This window comes from Vespa mandarinia, chromosome 13 (assembly GCF_050613455.1).
Source record: "Vespa mandarinia isolate Hongniang chromosome 13, ASM5061345v1, whole genome shotgun sequence".
NCBI lineage: Eukaryota > Metazoa > Arthropoda > Insecta > Hymenoptera > Vespidae > Vespa > Vespa mandarinia.
Genome location: NC_140822.1, coordinates 697501 through 720373, shown reverse-complemented (window position 1 = coordinate 720373; position 22873 = coordinate 697501). Strand labels below are relative to the sequence as shown.

Below are 22873 nucleotides of genomic sequence, written 5' to 3'. Positions count from 1 at the left end.
TCAAGGAAAACCTGTTAGTTTTTCGTTTTTCCCACAAAAATTATTTATAACAAATTGTTAATAACAAATTGATGAAGACTTACGTGTATACGTATATAAAAACAAGCTACGTGACTTTAATTTCTGAAAATTATTTGTAATAAATTGTTTATAACAAATTGTTTATAACAAATAGTTTATAACACATCGTTTATAATATATTGTTAAATATATATGAATGTATAAAAAGGAAATACTTAATTTTAATTTTTCAAAATTATTTATAACAAATTGTTTACAACAAATTATAAACAATTATATAACAAAAGATGGCCAGAAGTATGCCCTTTAAAATGGTTTTTGTTTCAAATCTTTATGACTTTTTGTTACGAAGATATTAATATATAACTAGCTGTTTTTGTTGATCAACTGACCTACATAATTGCTTTTAATCAGGTCATTGACCCACTGGCATACATAAATTCTTGAATTTACTACGCTATCAGCTGACTAACGTAAACACTTTTGTTCATTTACTACGGCTCGTACGCAGGCGTAGTAGACCACGTGATTTTTGGACTTATGAATCGCAAATTTCAAAATGACATATCTTCGGAATGACAAGTCGTAGAGACATGAAACCAATCTTATTTCAAAGGAAAAAGCGTCCTCTTTTTAGCCATAGTATTATCGATATAATAATCGAAGAGTATAATATTCGATTTTTTTCCCCAATATTACCGTCATATTTAACAATTTTATAAAAACGATTGGAGCGAACACCGTTCCATTTATTTTCTTTTTCAATAAGCTTTCTAAGTTGAATCTTTTCTCGCGGAGTTTTGCACTATGTTTGTTTATTATTAGAATTCGTACAGAAATGGAAGAATAGCATCTTCCATACGTGTACCGATGATGAAGTAGAGCGGAAAAACGAACGAAGGAAATTGAGAATTTGTTGTTTACTCGTTCGTTTTCTTTCCCCTCTCTTCTTTCATGGAGTTTACGCAGCTATGTTCGTCGTATCAACGAATGAAATGTTACCACCTCTCTTTCGTCTTTTTATCATTCGACGTCGCCATCCCGTTGTATTTTCGAGAATCGTCATAAAGCTCGACGTGCCTTCCTATCGTGTGTACCAGCACGAAAATATAGAGTCGTACGTTTATACCCCGAAATGGCTATAAACGTATACAAACTCGTTCTTCCGAAACGTCGCTTGCATGCATGAAAAATGTATTGCATTTTATTTCTACTTTTCATCGCTTCTTTTAATATATACCTACGATACATACATAGATATATTTGAAATCGTCACGCTTGTTCGCATGGCTCAAAGAAAAGCTTTCAGGTAACTTAGGCCGTTATCACCAGAGTAAAATGATTTCTTCGTTCAATAAAAAAATGTAATACTCATTTCCAGCATAGGGTGTCTTTAGTTTCGAGGAAATTCTATTGTATTTGCTATTTTTCTTTTCTCATATTTCTTTTTCTTCTTTTTCTTCTTCTTTCTCTCCTTGTTTTTCGTTCTCTTTTCCTTTTATTTTATTTTATGCACGTAGGTAGGAGAGCGTATAGAATTAATAGCGTACAGGGTAGGTAACATAGTACGGAAAGTTTTAAGGATTTTTTCCACGAGGCATGTTGGGCCTTTCCAGCTGCATTTATAAACTCAAACTGGCGTACGGTGCGGTAAAGGAAAATTGCAAGTACCGTGAAGAGTGAACAAGTGTGGGAAGAAGGAGAAAACAAGAGAGAGAGAGAGAAAAGTAAGCGAGCTCGAGGAAAATTTTCTGTCACAATAGAGAAACTTTTGTACGCAAGCCGGTCTTAATTAAATTAATTGACACGAGTATCAAGGCTTTTATCGTAGTACGAATCAGCGAGGGAAAAGAGGAGAAAATAAAAGAAACGAGAAGATTTCGATCACGTATAGAGTCGAACGTTTCTTCCGCACCCTGACACTTTTCCGACAAATTATTTATTCCCCAGTGGTAGATGGGATGCCACGAAATCTTGAAAGATCTAAAACATTCGATAGAAGAAACTCGCTTCGAAAGGAGTTTATTGTCTATTCATGATAGACACTGTACTCAAATAAGGATTTACATGCTAGGACAATTTTATTTGGGATCATGGAAATATCTACTCGCACGTATTGTTACGCGTATACATTTTTGTGTTTTATGGAAACAAACAAAAAAGAAAAAAAAAAAAAGAAGAAAAAAGGAATAATCGACGATGTTTCTTTTTCGAGCTATACTCGCGAGCATACTTAATTGTATTAGAGGAACAAATGATTGCACACAGGGAAAAGAAGAAGAAGAAGAAGAAAGAAACAGACAAAAAAAGAAGAGGGAAACGTCGTCTAGAGGTTAAGGAATTTCTGAAACGAATGGCGCGGTCCTGTAATTTTCACTGACGACGACAGGCACAAAGCGTAATCTTTTCTATCTCTCGCCCCTTCGTGAACCTGGGGATCCCCCTTTGCGTTTAATTAACTGCTAATTTATCAAGCTTGGAAGCATCCTTTCCCCAGTGCTGCACTCGTTCTGCGTACTTTCCTTAGTTTTACAACCGGCATTATAAAATATGACTATTTCGCTTACATAATGTCTCATTAATGGTATATTATTATTAACATTAAAGTGTCAAGCGTATCGGAACCATCGCAATGCTTAATTAAGTTCAATTAAGAAATAATAAAACGAGTATAATCCGCAATAAAGAAACTTATAAGTAAGAAGAGAATAACGATCGGTCACACTCATTTCTTAGAATGTCGTACAATGAAGAGTCTCAGCGATTCTACTTTTATTAAGAATTCAAAGCCGTTAGCTTTTGCTGTATTTACGTCGAACAATCGAACCAGTGCAACGCTGCTCTCGTTGGTAACGTTAACAAGCCTTCCCTCGAAGGATTTAGTTATTGCGTGAGACAGCCAACTGAATCACGGACAAAGAGAGAGAGAGAGAGAGAGAGAGAGAGAGAGAGAGAGAGAGAGAGAGAGAGAGATAGAGAGACGGTAAACTTCACTCCGAAGACAATGAAATCCAGGATGATGGCGAGGAGGAGCTTCTCGCAGTTGATACGCCATATAGAAATTCTTGGCTTCGACGGAGTAATTACATTTACTTGCAGCATCAAATTCTTAGTTGTATATCGTTCAACTGTTAGGAGAGATTACGGTGGCAATTGAAATATCGTGCATATGTCCTTTCGAAGCATACGTAAACGCAAAGACATAGCTAAATGAAAAATAAATTGAAATAAGCGTAATCACGTCGATTCTCGCCTGGAAGAATCTTCAAATGCAAGACGACCTTTTCGTAAGGCAAGCTTGGAAGGGCTCGAAATGCTTTTTGGTAATGCTACTACCTTCCGGCTCAGCGATTAAAGGATTAAACGCTCCAAACGGTTGTAAGCCGAAGGATGCAAATCCGCTCAACGACGTTAAGATTTTCTCAAATTGTCCTCTGTACATGAGAATTTCTATTGTTTGCGATCTAGTTGCTCGTTGAAATGGTTTTAACGAAACAAGATGGAAAAGGAGAAGAACGAGATTTCTTCGTCTTTGATATTAAAACAATAGCGAAGAACGAGGAATGTGTCTTATATTATTAAAATTAGTAAGTGAAAAACAAGAGAGAGAGAGAGAGAGAGAGAGAGAGGAGCGGTGATAAATTTGCATCGCGAATCGTTCCTCTGAAATATCAAATGAATTAAATTAACGCTCGATGTAATTTCGATTCGCCTCTCTTACGTGCGTTCTGTTTTCACAGAGATCCCATTAGAATCGAAATTCCGTGGATAATTACACGATGGTTGGTATAGCCCACAGTAGTCACGTTGCTACTATCCTCTTCGCTTAGAGACTCGGAGACGCACGCGTGGACATCATCCAGTCGATGTATTCGACGTTCGCGTGTTGCATTTGACGACGATAAATCCGACACGCAAGCCGTTCCTAACGCGCAAGGTCGGCTCTCGTGTGCTGCCAGACGCATGCGAACCAGATGATCGTATTCATTTTATAACAGCTATTCCCCGTAATTATGATTAACGAAGCTCCGTCGTCCTATCGTTCCCGCGATACGTTTAGATATGTAAAATAGCCGGAGATAGCGGCACGCTTTTCTTTCAGAGAATTCATTTTGAAAATAATACCACCTACATTTTTATTACTTGCCATTTTTCTTTATCCCGTTTTTTTTTCCTTTTCTTTTTTCTCTTTTTTTTTTTTTTCAACCACTCGAACTTGTTGCACTCGTTTTTCAGGAAATGTCAAAGGCGACGTTTATATCGGGGTAACTCGAATCGACAGCCTCTTCCACGACGACGAGTTTACGCGCGCTCTTCCATAAACAAGCACGGGCTTATATATTATTAAAGCAGAGCAGTTTGCATTTTCTGGCAAAACATTCGACGTTTCTCGTATTTCCTACGTCGCTACACAGCTTTCGTTTCTCTCCCTCTCTCTCTCTCTCTCTCTCTCTCCCTCTCTCTCTCTCTCTCTCTCTTTTCGTTCGATGGTACGAACATTAGTGTTTCACACGATTTATCTTTTCGTTTAATATGTTTTGCAGCTACTATCAAATAGTATCATTTTTTTTTTTTTTTACTATTTTCAATGAAATTTATTTCTGATAAACACGTATGAAAGAACGTTACTTTACTAGACGGATTTGGCATCCTTAACGGAACTGAACTACGATGAAAATACTTTTATAAAAATAGGACGCAACCCGGGGGTATGAACGTAAAGACGAACGTCGAGACGAGGGACGACGAAAGTCGGATACATGTTCATCCTTTATAACGCTCGTCGCTTCTATATCCCTTTTGTCTCGGCGCATCGTTGGTTATCCTAAGCAGGGATACTTGAAGCTAGCAGCTGAGCAATGGATAGTAGATGTGGGTCGTTAGTACGTTCGAGTGAATGATAAATGACCTGTAGACGTTTCGTTTCGGTTTGTTCCGTTTCGTTTCGTTGAAAAGTTCGGCTTGGCGAAAACGTTCACGGCAACGCGTTTGTGCAACGAAAACTAACTTTGCTTTATTATTCTTTTCATAAACGATTCCAGTCGTATTTCTTAGCTCGTTATTGTCTTCCGCTTGAATTTTGTTCCTTTCGAATAGCGCGATAAGGAAAAAGAAAGTATCAGAAGGTCCAAACTTATCGTCGAATCGTGAATTTTTAATCGATCTTGGCGGTGAGAAGAACGCTTTGCCGGTTTGAAAAATGAGCTTTTTCCAAGTTATCGCGCGAACACGAAAGCGGGACGCGAGCTTTCGAGACGGCACGTAGATCGTATAACTTTTATTCGAGTTTCCTCGGATATCCTGGAGGAGGAGAAGAAAGAGGAGTAGGAGGAAAAGGACGAGAAGGTAGTCGTGCATAGCACGGGAGGAGAACCTGGAAGAGGAATTAATCTTCGCTTCTCGAGTTTCTTTGCTCGCACGAACCAAGTTACCTATTGGTAAACGTCGTATTGCAAGACTTAATGCAACGCCGAGAGGGACGAGAGGAGTGCTCTAAATAGTGCATAGGAGTATCTAAATAGTTGAATTAGATAATGGAGCTGGATTGACAGGCTCGCCACACGAAATTAGGTCAATTGCTGTCTCTTATATCATTCCAGTCATCTTTGTCATGTTGAAGATTTATAAAAAAAAAAATAATAATAATAATAATAACTTATCAAAGAGAGGGCAATATTATGGGGTGGTCATAAAATAGATTTCTATTCGTCTTTTTTCGCTCTCTCTCTCTCTCTCTCTCTCTCTCTCTCTCTCTCTCTCTGTCTCCTTCGACATTAACTTTTAATCGAATTCATCGATTCGCGTTTGCCCCTCTGGAGAGCAACTTTGGAAGATGAGATTTTCGTTATGCTATTACGGTCACGGATACGACGTCGGTTTTCGGCGATACTGTTTCCCCGCTCGAATTCGAAGCCGCTACCGAGAGTGAGAAAGTCGAAATCTCTTTCGATCCTTATCTCGTAGACGTGCCAAATCTCGCTTCGTAAACGATATTAGCGATATTATCGCAAACGTGGAGTAGAACTTTCGTGACATGAGTACTAACGATCCAGACGCGACTTCGATTCTATGATCTCGACTTTTCTTGTTTATATAATAAAAAATAACGCGTTAGAAGCATTTAGTTAACTCTTTTGGATAAATCTTTGTTGGAACTTTTGGATCGTATTGTTCGGATAAAAGAGACTTTTTTCTTTTTATTCTCTCGAGGTGACGATCGAGCGTCGTGCGTACCGAACGAAATCATCCCCAGGGCTTGTAATCATCTTAAATATAACGCCTGTAAATCCTCGATACACCGAGGAAACTTCGTAAACATCGAGGTTAGTCAGAGCGAAGAAAAGCCCAAAGGAAAAAGGGAAAAAGAAGGAAAGGAAGAAAATAGAGAGATGGTAGGGAGAAAGCAAGTGAGAAATAACGGGGCCGCTACCCTTTACGAAGCGAAATCTTATCCGCGAAGACGCTGATGGGAATTAATGAGAGCTCACCGCTGCAGTAAGCTCTAGCCAACATTTTTAGACGCCACAAGGCGAGTGTCTGCGCGAAAATACGTCTTTTGGGAGACTATACGAGAGTATAACGCTTTGAAAGATTTTTACGGTCTACTTTGTTTGAAAATTTCGTCCGTAATTCTCGATTAAATGGCAACTGTTTGTCGGGTCTAAGCGTGTTTCGGATAGTAATTACTTTAGAATCCAATCGATAACTCGTAGATTACTTCTTAAAAACCCTTTTTCGAGTTACGTACGAAGTCAATAAAAGGAAGGGAATAAAAAATCGGGATGAACTAGCGAAATAGTTTAGCTTGCACTTCGCAGCCGCTTGAAAAATTTCATTGCAGCGTGATACTAATTTTAAACTTGGCGTTTAATAGGGATGCGAAGAGTAGTTGATTAGACTCTCAATGCGGATCCTTGATGGACAGGCTTTCAAGAAATTTACCAAGCTCGCCCGTCTTAGGTCCTATTTAACTATCCAAGTTCTACGCCGAGCTGTTATAGAAAGTTTCCATGCTAGGGACTGTGCGTGGTCTTACTTTTAAACGTCGATTTTGCCTCGAAGACGCGAAAATTTCGGGCCATTCATTGAAGTATTTTCAAGTTTACTTTATTGTTTTCATTTATTTATGCTTCATCGTCGAATAGGTAAACGAACGAAACGTAAAGATTGGCAATGGTTCTCCTGGTATAAAACGAGGATTACCATCCTCTCTCTCTCTCTCTCTCTCTCTCTCTCTCTCTCTCTCTCTCTCTCTCGCATCGAGCGTCCCACGCTTTTTATAATCTGTCATATTTTATCAAAGCTCTGACGGCACATGTTCGTCGTATGTGCTCATAAAGCATGCAACGAGGGATCTACCGGTCTGTGACGAGTTACGCTCCACGCGACCACGATGTTTCCTGTGGATACTGCCGGCTACCGGAAACAGCTTCCTCTTTGCTACGGTAGGGAGACACCAAATGCAAGTCGATAGATCGATACGGTACAACGAAACCGCATCATCCTCGACGTTTCCTTTTCGTTTCGTTCAATCATCCGAACTTGACCGGCTTCGAGATACCTCTCTGCAGCAAATCGCACGATCGATCGCGTACTATTTCTTTCTCTCGGAATCGTTATCCAACTCTTTTCAACGACACGTTTAATTTAATCGCCAACTCTTTACTTGATTATTCACTCTCAAAAAGCGTTCGAGCTTTCCGCGACTACGCGTAAAGTCCCTATGGCAAATTGACTTTCCAGTTACCGCATCTATAAAATTCACCTGCTAATAGCTTTGCTTTTTCAACATTATTTTGCCTTTTTAACGTATAATTACTTGATTTTCTGTAAACATTGAGCATAATGCTAAAGAGCGAGATAGAGAGACGATACGATCGAACGAAAAGAAAGCTCGAGCTTTTTCCACAGGGCTTTATCCAAGCATCCGATAGAAACAATTTTGCTTTGAGGCTTTTCAGATTGTGGCCGAGCTCTATTCTTGCCAGAATATTGTAGGATAGAGAGAGAGAGAGAGAGAGAGAGAGAGAGAGAGAGAGAGAGAGAGAGAGAGAGACCGGAAATGAGATCCTTTCTAAATTGGCTAAAACAGCGGATCTAGGAGATCCGACCGACTCGAGAAGCACCGATTTTCTCGCTTTTACACGATACCGTCGAAGAAGCGCGCAAGGAAAGAGCGAAAACGCCTTGGCCCGTTTACGACCCACGCTACTAGTAGCATACGCGTGTCGGTTCGTTTACGTTAATAACGAAAACCATTCTCCTTCCCTTCGCGACAATTACGTTTCGTTTCCATGAAAGGACCGACAAAAGCCGAGACTCTTTGCAAATTCATAATTAATCTATTAAAGAATATTGTACTTTTTTAGATTATTTAATTCGTCGTACTTTTTTTTTATTTGCGTAGATCTCGCTTCGAACGTCACGTCTTTTTCTTAAGCTTGCAAAAATGAAGGAGAATAAAAATAGAAAAAAGGTGGAAGGAAAAGGAAAAAGTAGCAACTTGCGTAATAGAACGAAAAGCGGAGTCGAATACGCGAAAGAAAAGACAGAACAGAAAGAGGTGGAAACGGGAGTTTTCTTACTGTTCTATCCAATTTCCTTGACTTCTCTTCTACCGAAGGTAACTTTGCCACGCTGGTGTGTTACTACCTTTGCGTTCCTCACAAAAGCGACTCGAACGGAAAGGATAATAAAGGAAGTAACTTTGACGCTAATTCTTCTCGACTTTTTCAAGAAACTTGTACTCGGTGCAATGTACTCCGAGCATGATCGAAAATAAAATCTCGCTCTCGAGATATTTTGTATTTTTGATTTAATTTAAATCATATCTTTGCTTACTTTTATTTCTATGTAATAATCGGTAAAGCGTTCGGAGCGTAGACTATATTTATTAGTAGCCGGATATTCCTCGTACTTAAAGGAATTGCAAGTTATACGTATATGTCACGGCACTTCTTCCATTTCCGGTAAGGAACTCTCTAAGAAGAGTAATAAAGGAAGTAACGTTATATCCTCGTAGTTCCGACTTTCCAACTTTTTAGAATCCACCTACATTCGTTTCTCGAGTTGACCTCTTTCTTTCTGCACTTTTATCATACCTCCGCCCGATGGTTTAGCCTTCGTCTTTTTCAATTTCTATATCGCGTTAGGCGTTAGAGCGCTAAACAGGAGCAGGAAACGTTTCATCGAGTTAGTCGTGAAAATTGGATTATGCGCCGAGAGGATCGAATAGAGAGACCTCTTCTCTCTCCCCTTCTCCCATTCTCTCTTTTTTTATCGTTCGTTGGTTCATTCGTTTGTTGGTTCGTTCGTTCGTTCGTTCGTTCGTTCGTTCGTTCGTCCGTTCGTTCGTTCGTTCGTTCATTCGTCCGACCGTCCATTCTTCCGTCCCCACGATTCTTTGTCTTTTTCTTTTTCATCTTTGGACAAGTCGAGAGCGAAAGACGAGAGAAAGAGAGAAAGATGGAAAAGCGTATCGAATGCATATCGATCTACTGTTCAATGGAGAGACGAGGGTGTATCGCAGCTGCATACCTGCGCGTCCTATTTGCAGGTACGCTTCTCTCTTTGCGCCGACAGCTTCTCACGTGTCAATTCGAATCGTCGCTTCGTAACGTGCCACCTTCAACCGAACGGACGTGTTCGAACGCATTCGCCTAGCCCGATATTACTCCGATAAGCTCGCTGTATTCCCTGCACACGAACCATTCGCAAGGGTCTTTTCATCCTCGTCTCTCTGCTACGAAACGTCGTGTATAACGTCCAACACGTTCATCCAACTTTATCACCTATCGTCGTCCCTTTCAGCGACGTGGAAAATAACATGGGACTCTCTTTTGTTTTGTCGATCTTTCTGCTCGTTGCCTCGCTCGATTCTTTTCAATTTTTCCTCTCTTAGTTCTCTCCTTGGTTTGCTTTTTTCTTATCGTTGCGAGTTTATATTTCATTCTACGTTTTCATCGTTTCCACATATATCATCTTTTGATATTATCATTAGAAATGATTATTCTACACGATCGTCGAAGTAGTTTTCCTTCCATCGAACATTTACATAGCGTTTAGTGTTATACGTTAAAAGACTTAGTTTCGTATTCTAACTCGCGAATACAATAATCGCTTTTCATAGTTATACCTCTTAATGCATATTACACAAATACAATAGTTGTAGAACGGAGAGGTGCTCGTTTGCTTTTCTATGTTGCAAGAAAGGAAAAAAAAAAGGCCGGAGCTTTTCAAGCTGGATGCAAACGATGTTAGAAGTGTCGACCTACCGAGCGAATAAAAGTATATTGCTTGTGGAATTTATTTGAATTGTATATTCTAGCCCAGATATCGCGAACAAACGATATCGTTCTACCAATCGCATTTTTGTTACCTCCCTAGTTCCTTCGCAAAAACACGCTTTATTCTCTCTCGCTCTCTCTCTCTCTCTCTCTCTCCATCTCTTCGTCATTTCGAAGAGCTTTCTTTGAAAATTTTTAGCGCAAGATTTTCAAAGACTTCCCTTGCGTATTTTTCTTTTTTCCCTTTTATATTAGCGGTACGAATCTTTGTCGATCGTGTTAAGATTAGGTACTCGCCCTAACGTAGCTGAAGCAAAAATCGATACAAATATTGAACCAGAAATGCTTTCTCTTCGAATTCAGACTCGGTTAATTTGCTTTCCCGCGTACTTCTTTTAACTTTCACTCGTCCGATTTTAAACGACAATTTTACTATTGGCCATGTATTTTATCTCGACGTCCTTTTATCTACGATTTATTTAACGGCCACGAAGACACGAGGAAAAACGATCCTCGAGATCGATCGAGTGTACGCGAAAAAAGAGCGATCGACTTTGTTCAAACTCGTTCGAAGAAGCCAAAGAAACGAAGAATTTTCTATGCTTCCATTTCTCTTTTTTCTTTCGACGTCGTTTCTTCTTCGCTAAAATGCTGCTAGGAAATTTTCCTGAAAATATTCGAAGACTTTTGTTCGGCCGTGCTGATGTTCCTGAATTAAAATCACAATACTTTTCCGACGCCTCGCTGAACAATGTAGCCAGGCAGGACGAGCTATGCATTCCTATATAATTCAAGCACGATGGCTACCGGACAGAAAGGAAACTGAAAGAGAGAGAGAGAGAGAGAGAGAGAGAGAGAGAGAGAGAGAGAGAGAGTGAGTCTGTTGGAGGATGGGCCGCCTTTGTCACGCACGAATACTTGGAATACGCAAAGAAAAACTTATCTAATATAAATTCATAGTTGGAAATTACAAACGATATCAAATATTATCAGAAATGTTTTTTTCTTTTTTTTTTTTTTTTTTCGAAACAAATTTTGATCTGGTTTTATTGACGAGCCAAAAAGTGATATTACTTTATTAAAATTCTGTTTGACGCTTGTCTTGTAGTTTAATTAATAAACGATTATCATGTGTTTCAGCTCGCCGATTAAACGAATACATTCGCCACTACGAACCACTTTCCTATCCAACGGAGGAGGTCCACAGAGGTCACCTGAGGGCCAAGAGGTCGGTCACCCGCGACAATTCCGTGACTTTAAAGTTTCGCTCACACGGCAGAGACTTTCACATTCGACTGAAGCGAGACTTGAACACGTTTAGCAATAATCTAGTTATAGAGGGTCCTACCGGACATGAAGAGGGACTTGATACCTCGCATATTTACGAGGGTTATCTCATCGGTAAGTCGAAACTCTGGTCAATCGTCTGCATAGATAGCTCGTCGATTGGATTTTCTCGTCAAACGATTGCCTCGCTAAGCATTATCTTTGCTAGAATGAAATTCGATAATGCGTGAACTTTGAAAATAAAAATTGACGGTAGCGAAATGTTCTGAAAGAAAGAGAAAATGAGAAAGCGAGAAAAAGAGCGTGGGTGTCGATATGATATACCATAACTCTATACCCCGATATCGACTTGCATTTCTAAACATAGAATTGCACTGGTACTGCACCAAAGTATTCCAGATAGAACGTTTGATATTTCTCGAGACTATGGGAAAATGATAGAGGTGAACTACTATAGAACAATTTATTCCATTTCTTTTCTATTTCCTCCGCTATACATTTACATTAACATCTTCCTCTCGCGTATTTTCTATCTTTGCTGTCGTGATCTTTTTACTATCATGGGGCAACTAGCTGGACTTTTTTTTTTTCTTTTTTTTTTTTTTTTTAAACACGAAGAAGAAGCAGAGAGGGAGAAAGAGAGTGAGGGAGGGAAAAAGAGTTATTCGAGAGTTGAAAATTATGTTCTCTTCTTTAGTAAAAAAAAAAAAAGAAAAAAGAAAAAAAGAAAAAAAAAGAGAGAACAAAAAAGTCTTACCATGCGATCACGAGCATTCCTATTTAAAGTATGACTACATACGTTATCCACGATACCGACCAGGTGTGGCACGCAAAAGTGCGTGTCACAGTAGATACCGAGTGAAACCTTTATTCCTACTCTAATAATTTACCCTAGTCAAGTCCCTCGGTGGCACGTGGAAGAGGGACGAGAGGACGGTTAGTACCGGCGAAGGGAGACATTTGAAATTATAGATCAGCTTGCTCGAGGTGCTGGAACGATTTATCTCTGAAACTCCGTCGATTCTTTTCCTCGTTGCTGTTGATGTTGCAGCGAGCTGACCCAGGCTAGAATTCGATGCGTTCGTTGGATAACAACGGGACGGAAAGCTCCGGGAAAAGAGAGAGCTTTTTCTCTGGCTCGCGTTTTAACTCGAGCCAGATCAAAAGGAATTCTGGAAATGGTTTCACCAACGTTTTGCAGCATTTCAAACGTCTCCGTGTAACGAGAGGAAGAAAAGAAAGGAGAATAATGAGAGAACCATTTTTTTTATTCTTAGACGAATATATATGAGTATACGAATTTCCTAGTGACCCATTTTTATTCATTCCTTTCGTAACATCGATAAAATAATGAAATATATTATAATCGTAGTTTATCTCATATGCTTATAGATACGCGTTGACCAAAGGGACACGAAAAGAAAGAAAGAAAGAAAAAAAAAGAAAAAAGAAAAAAAAAAAGAAAAAGAAAAGGAAAAGAGAACGCGCAACAACATTTTTCTGCCCGCGGCTTTGACCATTTTTTAGCTTTCTTTGTTTTTATTCCTTTTGCTTCTTTCTTTATTTTTCCGGCTTATATTTAGGAGCTCTTTTCGAGTAGTGATCTCTTTCTTCCCTTCTTTTTTTTCCCCCCCTTCTTTCTTTCTTTTTTGTTTCTCCCTTTTTTTTTTTTTTCTTTTCCCTTCCACAACTCCAGAATGACTAATAGAGAATTCTTTCCCTTTTTCTCTTTTCTCCCTCCTCGTACCCTCGTGTCGCGCTTCCTCCCGGTCTCTCTTTATTTCGCTTGGAAATACGTTCTCGCGAGTTTATCTAAAATTAACACGCTTTGGCATTGGGTTTCTCGCGCGGGGACGTCACGTCTATTGTTCTTGATGTGTCCCGTAGTTAAGGTTAATATCTTCGTTCCGGTGACCACGCGAATTTTCATTACCTTTAACGTCGTTGCATTTGCATCGCCACGCGTGTCATTGTTTGCCTCTCCCGTCGACGATCTACATAAAAAGATATTAAGGAGATAAGATTTCATTGTTAATAATCTCATAGTAAAGCAGAAGGCGTACGATTTTAATCGCGATATGCTATTTGCTTTCAGGAGAACCAGGTAGCCATGTATTCGGAAGCATCACCGATGGTGTCTTTCATGGGAAGATAGTGTCACCACGAGCTGGTGCGTGGTACGTCGAAAGAGCACACTATTACTTTCCGCCACACGAGATAAACGATACCCTGCATTCTGTGATCTATCACGAAAATGACGTCGGTGATCCATACTCTCAAGTTCGACAAGGTAAGCCGCACTTCGATATCTATCAGTTACGTATTTCAACCCACGCATTTAGATTTTCTTAAAAGGCCAATTGTAAAAATATAAGTAACGTTCGTGAATAATAGTTCGTGGTTGCTTGTAATATTCCGAGCGTTCGGTTTTAAACTTTAAAACTCGAGCGTGGACATGCGGGTGGATCGGTCGATTGATGTTAACGATCTCCTCCTCAGAACCAAGAGGGAAAACGGAGGAAAGAAAAAGATAGAGAGAGAGAGAGAGGAAAGGGTCGTGTCGCTTACACACTTGGCCGAGCACCCCTTTGTCGCGTCGAGGATGTCCACTCGCGTGCGCACGCGCGCGCCGAGCATGTATCTTTTTTTCTTGCTCAAAAAGAGAGAGAGAGAGAGAGAGAGAGAGAGAGAGAGAGAGAGAGAGAGAGAGAGAGAGAGAGAGAGAGAGGCAGAGTTTTCATCCTGGACAGTGTGAACCACCATTAAAAGCTTTATGATGGAAGAAGAAAATAAAAGTAACGGGATGAATAAGCCGAGCACATTTATGACAATAATGATGAAAAATCGTCACTGTTTTAATATCGCAAAGAATTAAACTCGTACGGTACGTACGTGAGTATCCACGCGATTTCTTCGGATCCATTAAAAAATGTATACACACGGAGTGGGGTGAACGTCTTATTAACTGATTCAAGCTATCGTAGCAAAGCAAAATCATACCATATAGAACTATCGAAAAGTCTTTGGCTGTTCGAACGCTACGCGTTATTTGCGTTATCGCTATGAGTTTCTTCGATAGCTGCTACGTGGAATACCGCGATAGAACAGAGAGAGAGAGAGAGAGAAAGAGAGAGAGAAAGAGAGAGAGAGAGAGAAAGAGAGAGAGAGAGAAGAATATCAGTACAGAGTTTCGAATATATGTGCGCTGAAATACCCAAAATGGCTTTCGAGAAATACCCCTGCAATATGTGTTCGTGCGCTTTACTCGCTTTGATGTCGGCTTTGATGTCTTCCATAAAAGAAAATACTTAATACGTATGTACGTACATAGACACATACGCGTTATCAGGAGTTGAGAAAAGTATGTCGCGAGCATAGATTTCGAAATCAGTGGGCAGAGAATGACATTCGTATTCAGGAGAGGAAGCTCTCGCAAATTTTAATCGAGACAGCTTCTACAACCTTCTCTTGGATCTCCTTTCGTCTATCTACATCTACGTCACCTTGTATCTCACACGTGTATTTGGACTGGTCGTGCAAATAGCCAACGCTTAAATAAACGGGTAGCATATCGCGTGTAATATTTATCATGGCTCTCTCTCTCTCTCTCTCTCTCTCTCTCTCTCTCTCTCTCTCTCTCTCTCTCGTGGCAGCGAACGAACGAACAGGTGTTTGCATACAAGATATGTGTGTCGTTATGAAAATATGTGCGACATACAGCGAGAACTCACACTTTCCGCAAGATCTTGTTTAAACGTTCACGAATATTCGATGACGGTGCTGAAGTCTTCTTCAGTTTCCTCGTCGACTCTATAGAATTTTATATGAGCAATACTTTCTTCTTATGTATCTCCGTTTCTCTCCCTTTCTCCCTCTCTCTATCTCTCTCTCTGGCTCTCTAAAAAGGAACTATAACATTTCTACAAAACGTTCATTCACATTAACGCCACCGCAAGGAGTAATAGCAATAAAGATAGCCAATATCGTCTTGCTGAAATGTCGAGTCATTAAAGCTCGTCGCTCTGAGTTAATTTGGCAGTAAAACCACCGGTAGTCGGCACGATTATCTGATATGACAGTAGCAGGCAATACTATTGATCCCATTGGTGGTAGAAAGAAGGCGGAAACTTGTAAAAAAAAAAAAAAGAAGAAGCCGAGAGAACGTATGTACACGTTTGTGCATAAATCAAGGAAAGGGATAAATTAGGGGTGGTTACGGAGTTTCCTTAAACATCAATTGCGCTGTGGTTACCTACCAAAAGTAAATGTTTTCATCAAGAGCGTCTCTTACTACTTGGCGAAGCCGACGTTGTCGAGCAGGTAAAGGAAAGTAAGCTTTTTGAAGCCGCTTCCCGTTTTACTTTCTTGTCTGATTTATGCAAGCAAGTACTCGCAAAGCTCCTCGACTAAATCTCGACTCACCCTTCTTCTTCTTCTTTTCCCCTTCTCCCTTTTTTCTCCTCTCTTTCTCTCTTCCCTTCTATTTCGCCTTTCGATATCTCAAGCAGGCTTACAAAATTTATCAAAATTCTATCCTCGAATATGCAAGAACAATGTTCGTCCCTTTACGAGTTTATTACAAATAAAATATGAGGAAGGTGGAGAAGAAAAGGGTGGTCATAGAAAGCGCTATAAGAGGTAGTCGGTTTTAATAGCTTCGTCGTTGCTATCAAAGAGGAAAGTAATTATTTAAATAGCTCCGGGTAAGCGAGCAGCGCGGAGACGAGAGAAAAATTTTTCACGAATCTCGTTTAAACCGTGCGCGGGAAAGACGGCGGGACGTAAAATAAACGTATAAATGTAAAACGTAGTTTATTCCATCTTGTAAAGTCGTGCTTGGAAAACGAAGACGGACATGTATCTATCTCGTTGGAATGGATTTAAGAGGAAAGAGAGAGAGAGAGAGAGAGAGAGAGAGAGAGAGAGAGAGAGAAAGCGAGAGGTTCTTTGGAGATTATTGAAAAAAACAAAAGAAAGAAAGAAAGGAAGAAAGAAAAAACGCGCTTCGTGAAGACGATTTTATCGTGGAAAGATTTTCCGTCGCGTTCGATAAGAACGATGTCAAAGGAAGTTCTCACGAATTGCGAACATTATTAATTGCGATGGTCAGAGGGATTTCTTTCTCTTTTGCCTACTTCTTCTATATAAAATCTTGGATTCATTTTTTCAGGCGACTCCAGTGGCTGTGGCATTAACGAACAGATAATCGAGTGGATGGATAAAATTCAAAATTCCGGCGACCTCGACTTACCTACTCCGATTACGTCGAAAAAGGATACGAAGCCGAAAGTCGAGCCGTGGAATGGCGAGCAGGAAACTCCTGGACACAAATATACCAGAGAAGCGAACGAACCGAGTCATCGAAGAGCACGCAGAGCTACTAGACCGAAGGAAGACAATAAAAACACCTGTTCGTTGTTCATTCAAACGGATCCTCTTATTTGGCGGCATATATCCGAACAGGTTTGAATAATGTCGCCTATTTTCCTTGTTCTCACATTCCCGTTCTTCTTTCTTGGCGAACGAAGAAAATTAAAAGTAACATCGACTTTTCCAGCTGCATCACGATGCAGAAAAAACGAGAGAGGAAATACTCTCTTTGATCGCGCATCACGTCACAGCGGTGAACTACATTTACAGAGATACCAGATTCGACGGTAGAATCGAGCACAGAAACATCAAGTTCGAGGTACAAAGGATAAAGGTAAATAAAGAATATGTAGACATTTTTATTATTCAAATTGTTTTCATAATTGTGTAGAAACACACGATATCCTCGTTTGTTACTATTTAAATGATTTGTTACTATGCTAGATCGACGACGATACCGCGTGCACGCAACAGCAGACTTATGGCGAGCCAAATCCATTTTGCATGGAAAACATCGATGTTAGCAATTTTTTGAATTTACACTCGTTGGGCAATCACGAGGACTTTTGTCTCGCTTATGTGTTCACCTACAGGTAGATAAATCTATTGATTTTGAGTGTACGTTCGATTATCGTAATGATTTCTCCAAACTTCTGTTTTCTGTTTCCTTTTTTTTTTTTCTTTTTTTTTTTTTCTTTTTTTTTTTTTCTTTGACAATTATCGAAAGGGATTTTACTGGCGGTACCCTCGGTCTCGCTTGGGTCGCTTCGGCGTCCGGCGCTTCCGGTGGTATTTGCGAGAAGTATAAAACGTATACCGAGACCGTAGGAGGGATGTATCAATCCACGAAGAGATCTCTCAACACCGGTATCATCACTTTCGTGAATTACAACAGCAGAGTTCCGCCGAAAGTTTCCCAACTGACATTGGCTCACGAAATAGGTCATAACTTTGGATCGCCGGTAGGAATTTATGATACATTCTAAAGTTTCATCCGCCTGATTAACAATTTACTTGATAATCGGTGCAGCCGGAAATAAAGGTATACCTGCGTTTCTACTTTTATCTTCTTCTCCTTTTGTCTCGCAGCATGATTTCCCACCCGAATGTAGGCCAGGCGGTTTGCATGGTAATTATATCATGTTCGCTTCTGCCACGAGCGGTGATCGGCCTAACAACAGTAAATTCTCCAAATGCAGCATTGGCAATATCAGTAACGTCTTGGACGCGATAGAGGATAATAAGAAAAGGAATTGCTTCACCGGTAAGAAAGTAACATATTTCCATGTTCTATTATTATTTCAAGTTGATTCGAATAGAAGATTTATGAATGATCATCCTTTGCAAACAGCGTCGGCCGGTGCGTTTTGCGGTAACAAAATCGTCGAGGCGGGCGAAGAATGCGACTGCGGTTACGACGACGACGAATGCGTGGATAAATGTTGTTATCCGAGGCAGGTGTCGGAATTGGATAAGATTAAAAACGAAACGGCGAAAGGATGCAGCAGAAAATACGGGACACAATGCAGGTAAGACAATAATCAGTTGGAATATGCGCGCGTACTACGCAGCTTACTGGAATTTCCTCTTTATTATCTCACGATTCCATTGTTCTCCTCGTAGTCCCAGTCAAGGACCTTGTTGCTCGAGCGATACGTGCCAGTTCGTGCCTCTCTCGCACAACGTTCAATGCAAGGCCGAATCAGACTGCAGCTACAATTCCACGTGCAATGGGAAATCTTCCGAGTGTCCCGCTCCATTGCCAAGGGCCAATAAAACAAGATGCAACGAAGGAACTCAGGTACCTTTCCTTCTACGATCTACGAATGATCCATTTTCCTCGATTTACAAAGAAACGTGTTTCATTATTCGAACGTAGCTCTGTATCAACGGCGAGTGCACTGGATCAATTTGTCTCGAATGGAACTTGACGGAGTGCTTTTTAACGAGCAACATCATTCCTAACATAGACAAACGAAAACTTTGCGAGCTGGCTTGTCAGAATGGTACCGATCCATCGACTTGTCGAAGTACCAGTGAGTTTGCTCACGTCGTCGGCCTACCCGAGGGTGGGATAAGTCTCAGACCTGGCTCACCGTGTGACAACTTTCAGGTATTTCATCGGATCGAGCTATTACATTTAGGAAGAAGAAAAATAGGGGTAAAAGTTATGCGTACACGTACACATATATTTATATCGATTTATCATTTAGGGTTACTGCGACGTCTTCTTGAAGTGTAGAGCGGTCGATGCCGAAGGACCACTCGCGCGATTGAAAAATCTCTTATTCAACAAGGAAACTTTATCGACCGTGGCGCAATGGGTAACTGTAAGTCCTTCCACGATACGCTCGAAAAGTTTAGAAACGCTATAATTCCATTGAAACGGTACAATAAGATAAATATTAATATTCTACAGGAATACTGGTGGGCAGTCCTTTTAATGGGTATAGCTTTCATCATTTTCATGGGATTATTTATCAAGTGTTGCGCCGTGCATACGCCGTCTAGCAATCCGAAGAAACCACCTGCGAGACGCATCAGCGACACATTGAGAAGGCCGATGAACACGCTCAGGAGGATGGTAACGTTAAATAATTTTTTTTTTTTTCTTTTTTTTTTTTCTTTTTTTTTTTTTTCTTTTTTTCTTTACTAGCATATACGAAACGATTGATAACACATAATTTGATTATTTCTAAAGCGACACCCTCACGGTGGCGGAGGCCCAGGACCAAGGAGTATACCTCCGAGGCAGGGTCAAGGAGGGTATAGTGGAACGCGAGGACCCTCTCATGGTTACGGTGAGGGTAGGGGAGCTCAGCATTATCCTAAAGGTGAGAATTCGTAAAGACTCTAATCTTCGTCGAAGCAGCCACCTTCGCTCGAGTTTGATTAAAATGTTTATCACGTTGTACGAGTAACACGCTAAAATTTAAGTTTCGTTACGCTTATTGGTTATAAAGCAAACTCGAGTTAAAAAAGCTGGCTTGATATTTTCCTCATATAATCCGCAATTACATCAATGTTTTTTCCTGTTTGCATTTATCCTGCATTGATTGATTGACGCGCATCACTGCCTGATACTAACGTTCTATGAACTACAGAGGTGAGCTGGGGCCTATTTTCTCTATTCATTCGCAAATTCAGGAGCAAATTCACGAATACCATAGCATCGTACAATTAAAAATATTAATTCAAAGTATATAGAAGGCTCCAGCGGACTTCTATTCGAAGTCTTTCATCACTCGCACGATATACGAATATAATATCACCTCCCTCGGTTCTTGTATTTGCTCCTTGTTTTTGATCGTTAAAAAAGCCTCATATCAGTTAGGTGTATCGCTAATTGGTCAAATCCTTTCGCTATTGCGATCTAATCGGAAATATTTAAAGGGGAACGTAGTATCTCATATAATTGCATGCAAGTAGTGCGATATCTTGAAGGATAATTTCGTAATATCCCATCCATCATTCTCATATTTCCTTCCTTGTGAAAAGCTAATCGTCGTTGCTCTGGATTCTTATATCTCGTTTCATCGTCGAACGTCTTTCTAAACAGGCTATCGCTTGGTTCCCACAGCTAGTGCGCCACCAAGCAGCAGTATCGCAGGCAACTACGGTCGCTCCAACCATTCAGAATTGTACGCCGGTGCCTATTCGAGCACCGGGGGAGGGGGCAGAGCCCCGGCCTACGAGATGAGGCATCACAATAAAGTCTGACGATCCTAGAATGCTGCTGTCACAGTCAGCAGAAGGCAGCGGTCTCGTTCCGTAAAACGAACGCGTCCGGATATCTGTGAAGCAACAAACCGATAAGGAAAAGAAGACGCAATAAAAAAAGAGAGAGAGAAAAAAAAGAAAAATAAAAAAAACGTCCGGCATTGTGTTTTCGAAGAGAGTGTATATATATATATATATATATATATATACATCTCCGATTGTAGGCGCACCGTGGTGTTGGACTCTGTTGACATTCGAATATTTCGCGAAGCACCGCTGTGTCCTCTAATCCGTAACATTTACGTTTTTAAAAACATTCGCGAGCGAACGTGTGAGTGGGGATATGAGTGAGAGACATTGTACGTGTCATCATCGATCACAAAGTCGAAGGCTTGTTCGTTTATGCTTCGTCAGTATGTACTTTGCCATCGAGGTGGAAAGAACGAAACTTGGAAAATGGAAGAAGGAAATGTGGAAGTGTTACGTGGGCCTTTGCTAAGCTTGTGGAGCCTATTACGAAGAGGCATGGTTGTGAGTTTCGTATCACTTCCCAGAGAAACAAAAGAGCGAGAACGAGCGAGTACCTTCTTACTTACAATCACGACCTACTTACATAACGCCCTTGGCAAAAACGTTTTCAGACATTTTTATCTCTCTGTAAGATAGCATATTATTACTTCTTTGCAGTTTCGAGAAATCCTCGAGAATTTCTATTCCATGCTTTCGATTTCTTGCGATCGATTTCGATTAAATAAGTATTGCCGAATTAATCACGAGAGTAATTTTGCGTACATATTTTAAGCGATATGCGTCGTATACGGAATATCGACGTAATCATTTCTGACTTTTTTTTTTTTTTTTTTTTTTTTTTTTTTTTTTTTTTTTTTTTAATTATACTCTGTAACACGTTTGTTGACGTCTTTGCCACAATTTAACGTGAGCATTTATTTCTGCGAGTTCTTGTTATAAGGAGTAGAAGACTGCTGTTGTAAAGAGAGTGAGAGTGAGAGAATAAGAAAGAAAGAATGAAGATTCGAAACAATAGACGAGGAACGCGACAATATTCAGAGAGAGGCTTTGAGCTCTCTGGAGAATATAGAGTAAGGCATTAAAACAAAAAGGTTCGGTGTAATTTTTAAAACGTTGTCATTGACATTTTATCGTTCATTTTATAAGTTTGCGGAAAATCTGTATGTGTATGTATATATATATATATATATATATATATATATATATATATGTATGTATATTCCGAGAATATTTATATCGTTCGGCTATGAAAAATTGGCGAGAATGTTTCGGTCAAACTGGCAAAATAATTAGTTCTTCCCGTTAAATTGTATATACGAAACGCGTTGAGAGAGAAATACTAATTCCATTTGATGAATATTTCTGAGTGGCAGTATACGTTTGCGTTTTAGATTTACTTTTTTGATACTCCTTGATAGTCGAAGTAGAGGAAAAAGGAGTAATCATGTTCCATATCTTGAAAAGCGAAACGTCGTTGATATTTATCCAAGGATAAATAACGCCTATCACTACCAAACTGTTACAGGTCATTCGTTTGATCTCGGTACCATTCTAGGATAACTATTAAACCATATGTATTATTCTTATACTAATTTTTATTAGGCAATTGGAAGGAGCGAGGCTATTAATTAAATTAAAATGAAGAGGAGATTTAAAAAGCAGCGAGGAGAGAAAAATAAAGAGAAAAAAAAGAGATGATGATTCCATTAACGATTGCAAATCGAACAACAATGGATATCGTTACTATGGATGGATTCCGCTTATTATTATTATTAATTCTATTTACTATTATTACAAATTAGTTATCTATTGCAAATGATAATTTATCTACGCGCCGTCGCGAATGTTATAAGTTATATTTAATGTGCGACTTTTAACCATGCAAATTGTCAGGGGCTGCTACAACCGTAAAAGCGCTTTCATTTCTTAGGCGCATGGCGGACCAAAGATGAGCTCCTTTTTCTAATGCGAACAAATTCTAACAGAATTCGTGGGGGCTCGAGCAGCACACACACACAGCTGCATACTCGTATACGAGATATCGAAATCTACGCGAAGAATGTCGTTGTTGTTTCTTTTTCATTTTTTCAGTGCCAGCAAACTTGATCGCATGCTCGCGATCGAGCCTTTTAAATTTAGCAACGTTTCAATCTCTCTCC

At 39.9% G+C, this 22873-nt stretch overlaps 1 protein-coding gene across 2 annotated transcripts in view; it reads left to right on the top strand.

The window, feature by feature from the left end:
- kuz (zinc-dependent metalloprotease kuz) overlaps nt 1-22873 on the top strand; it is a 63598-nt gene that overhangs the window by 37770 nt on the left and 2955 nt on the right. Inside the window, exons 2-15 of one of the 2 annotated variants that reach the window (XM_035872109.2) lie at nt 11448-11708; nt 13690-13884; nt 16765-17057; nt 17152-17298; nt 17409-17557; nt 17692-17926; nt 18054-18228; nt 18316-18493; nt 18588-18765; nt 18844-19077; nt 19178-19294; nt 19384-19548; nt 19666-19798; nt 20524-22873. The exon at nt 20524-22873 is cut by the window's right edge and continues 2955 nt beyond it. In XM_035872109.2, the coding sequence (XP_035728002.1) occupies nt 11448-11708; nt 13690-13884; nt 16765-17057; nt 17152-17298; nt 17409-17557; nt 17692-17926; nt 18054-18228; nt 18316-18493; nt 18588-18765; nt 18844-19077; nt 19178-19294; nt 19384-19548; nt 19666-19798; nt 20524-20684 (2621 nt within the window). In that variant the 3' untranslated portion in view covers nt 20685-22873. The remainder of the gene's footprint in view (nt 1-11447; nt 11709-13689; nt 13885-16764; nt 17058-17151; nt 17299-17408; nt 17558-17691; nt 17927-18053; nt 18229-18315; nt 18494-18587; nt 18766-18843; nt 19078-19177; nt 19295-19383; nt 19549-19665; nt 19799-20523) is intronic. The other variant, XM_035872112.2, reaches the window with a different exon arrangement.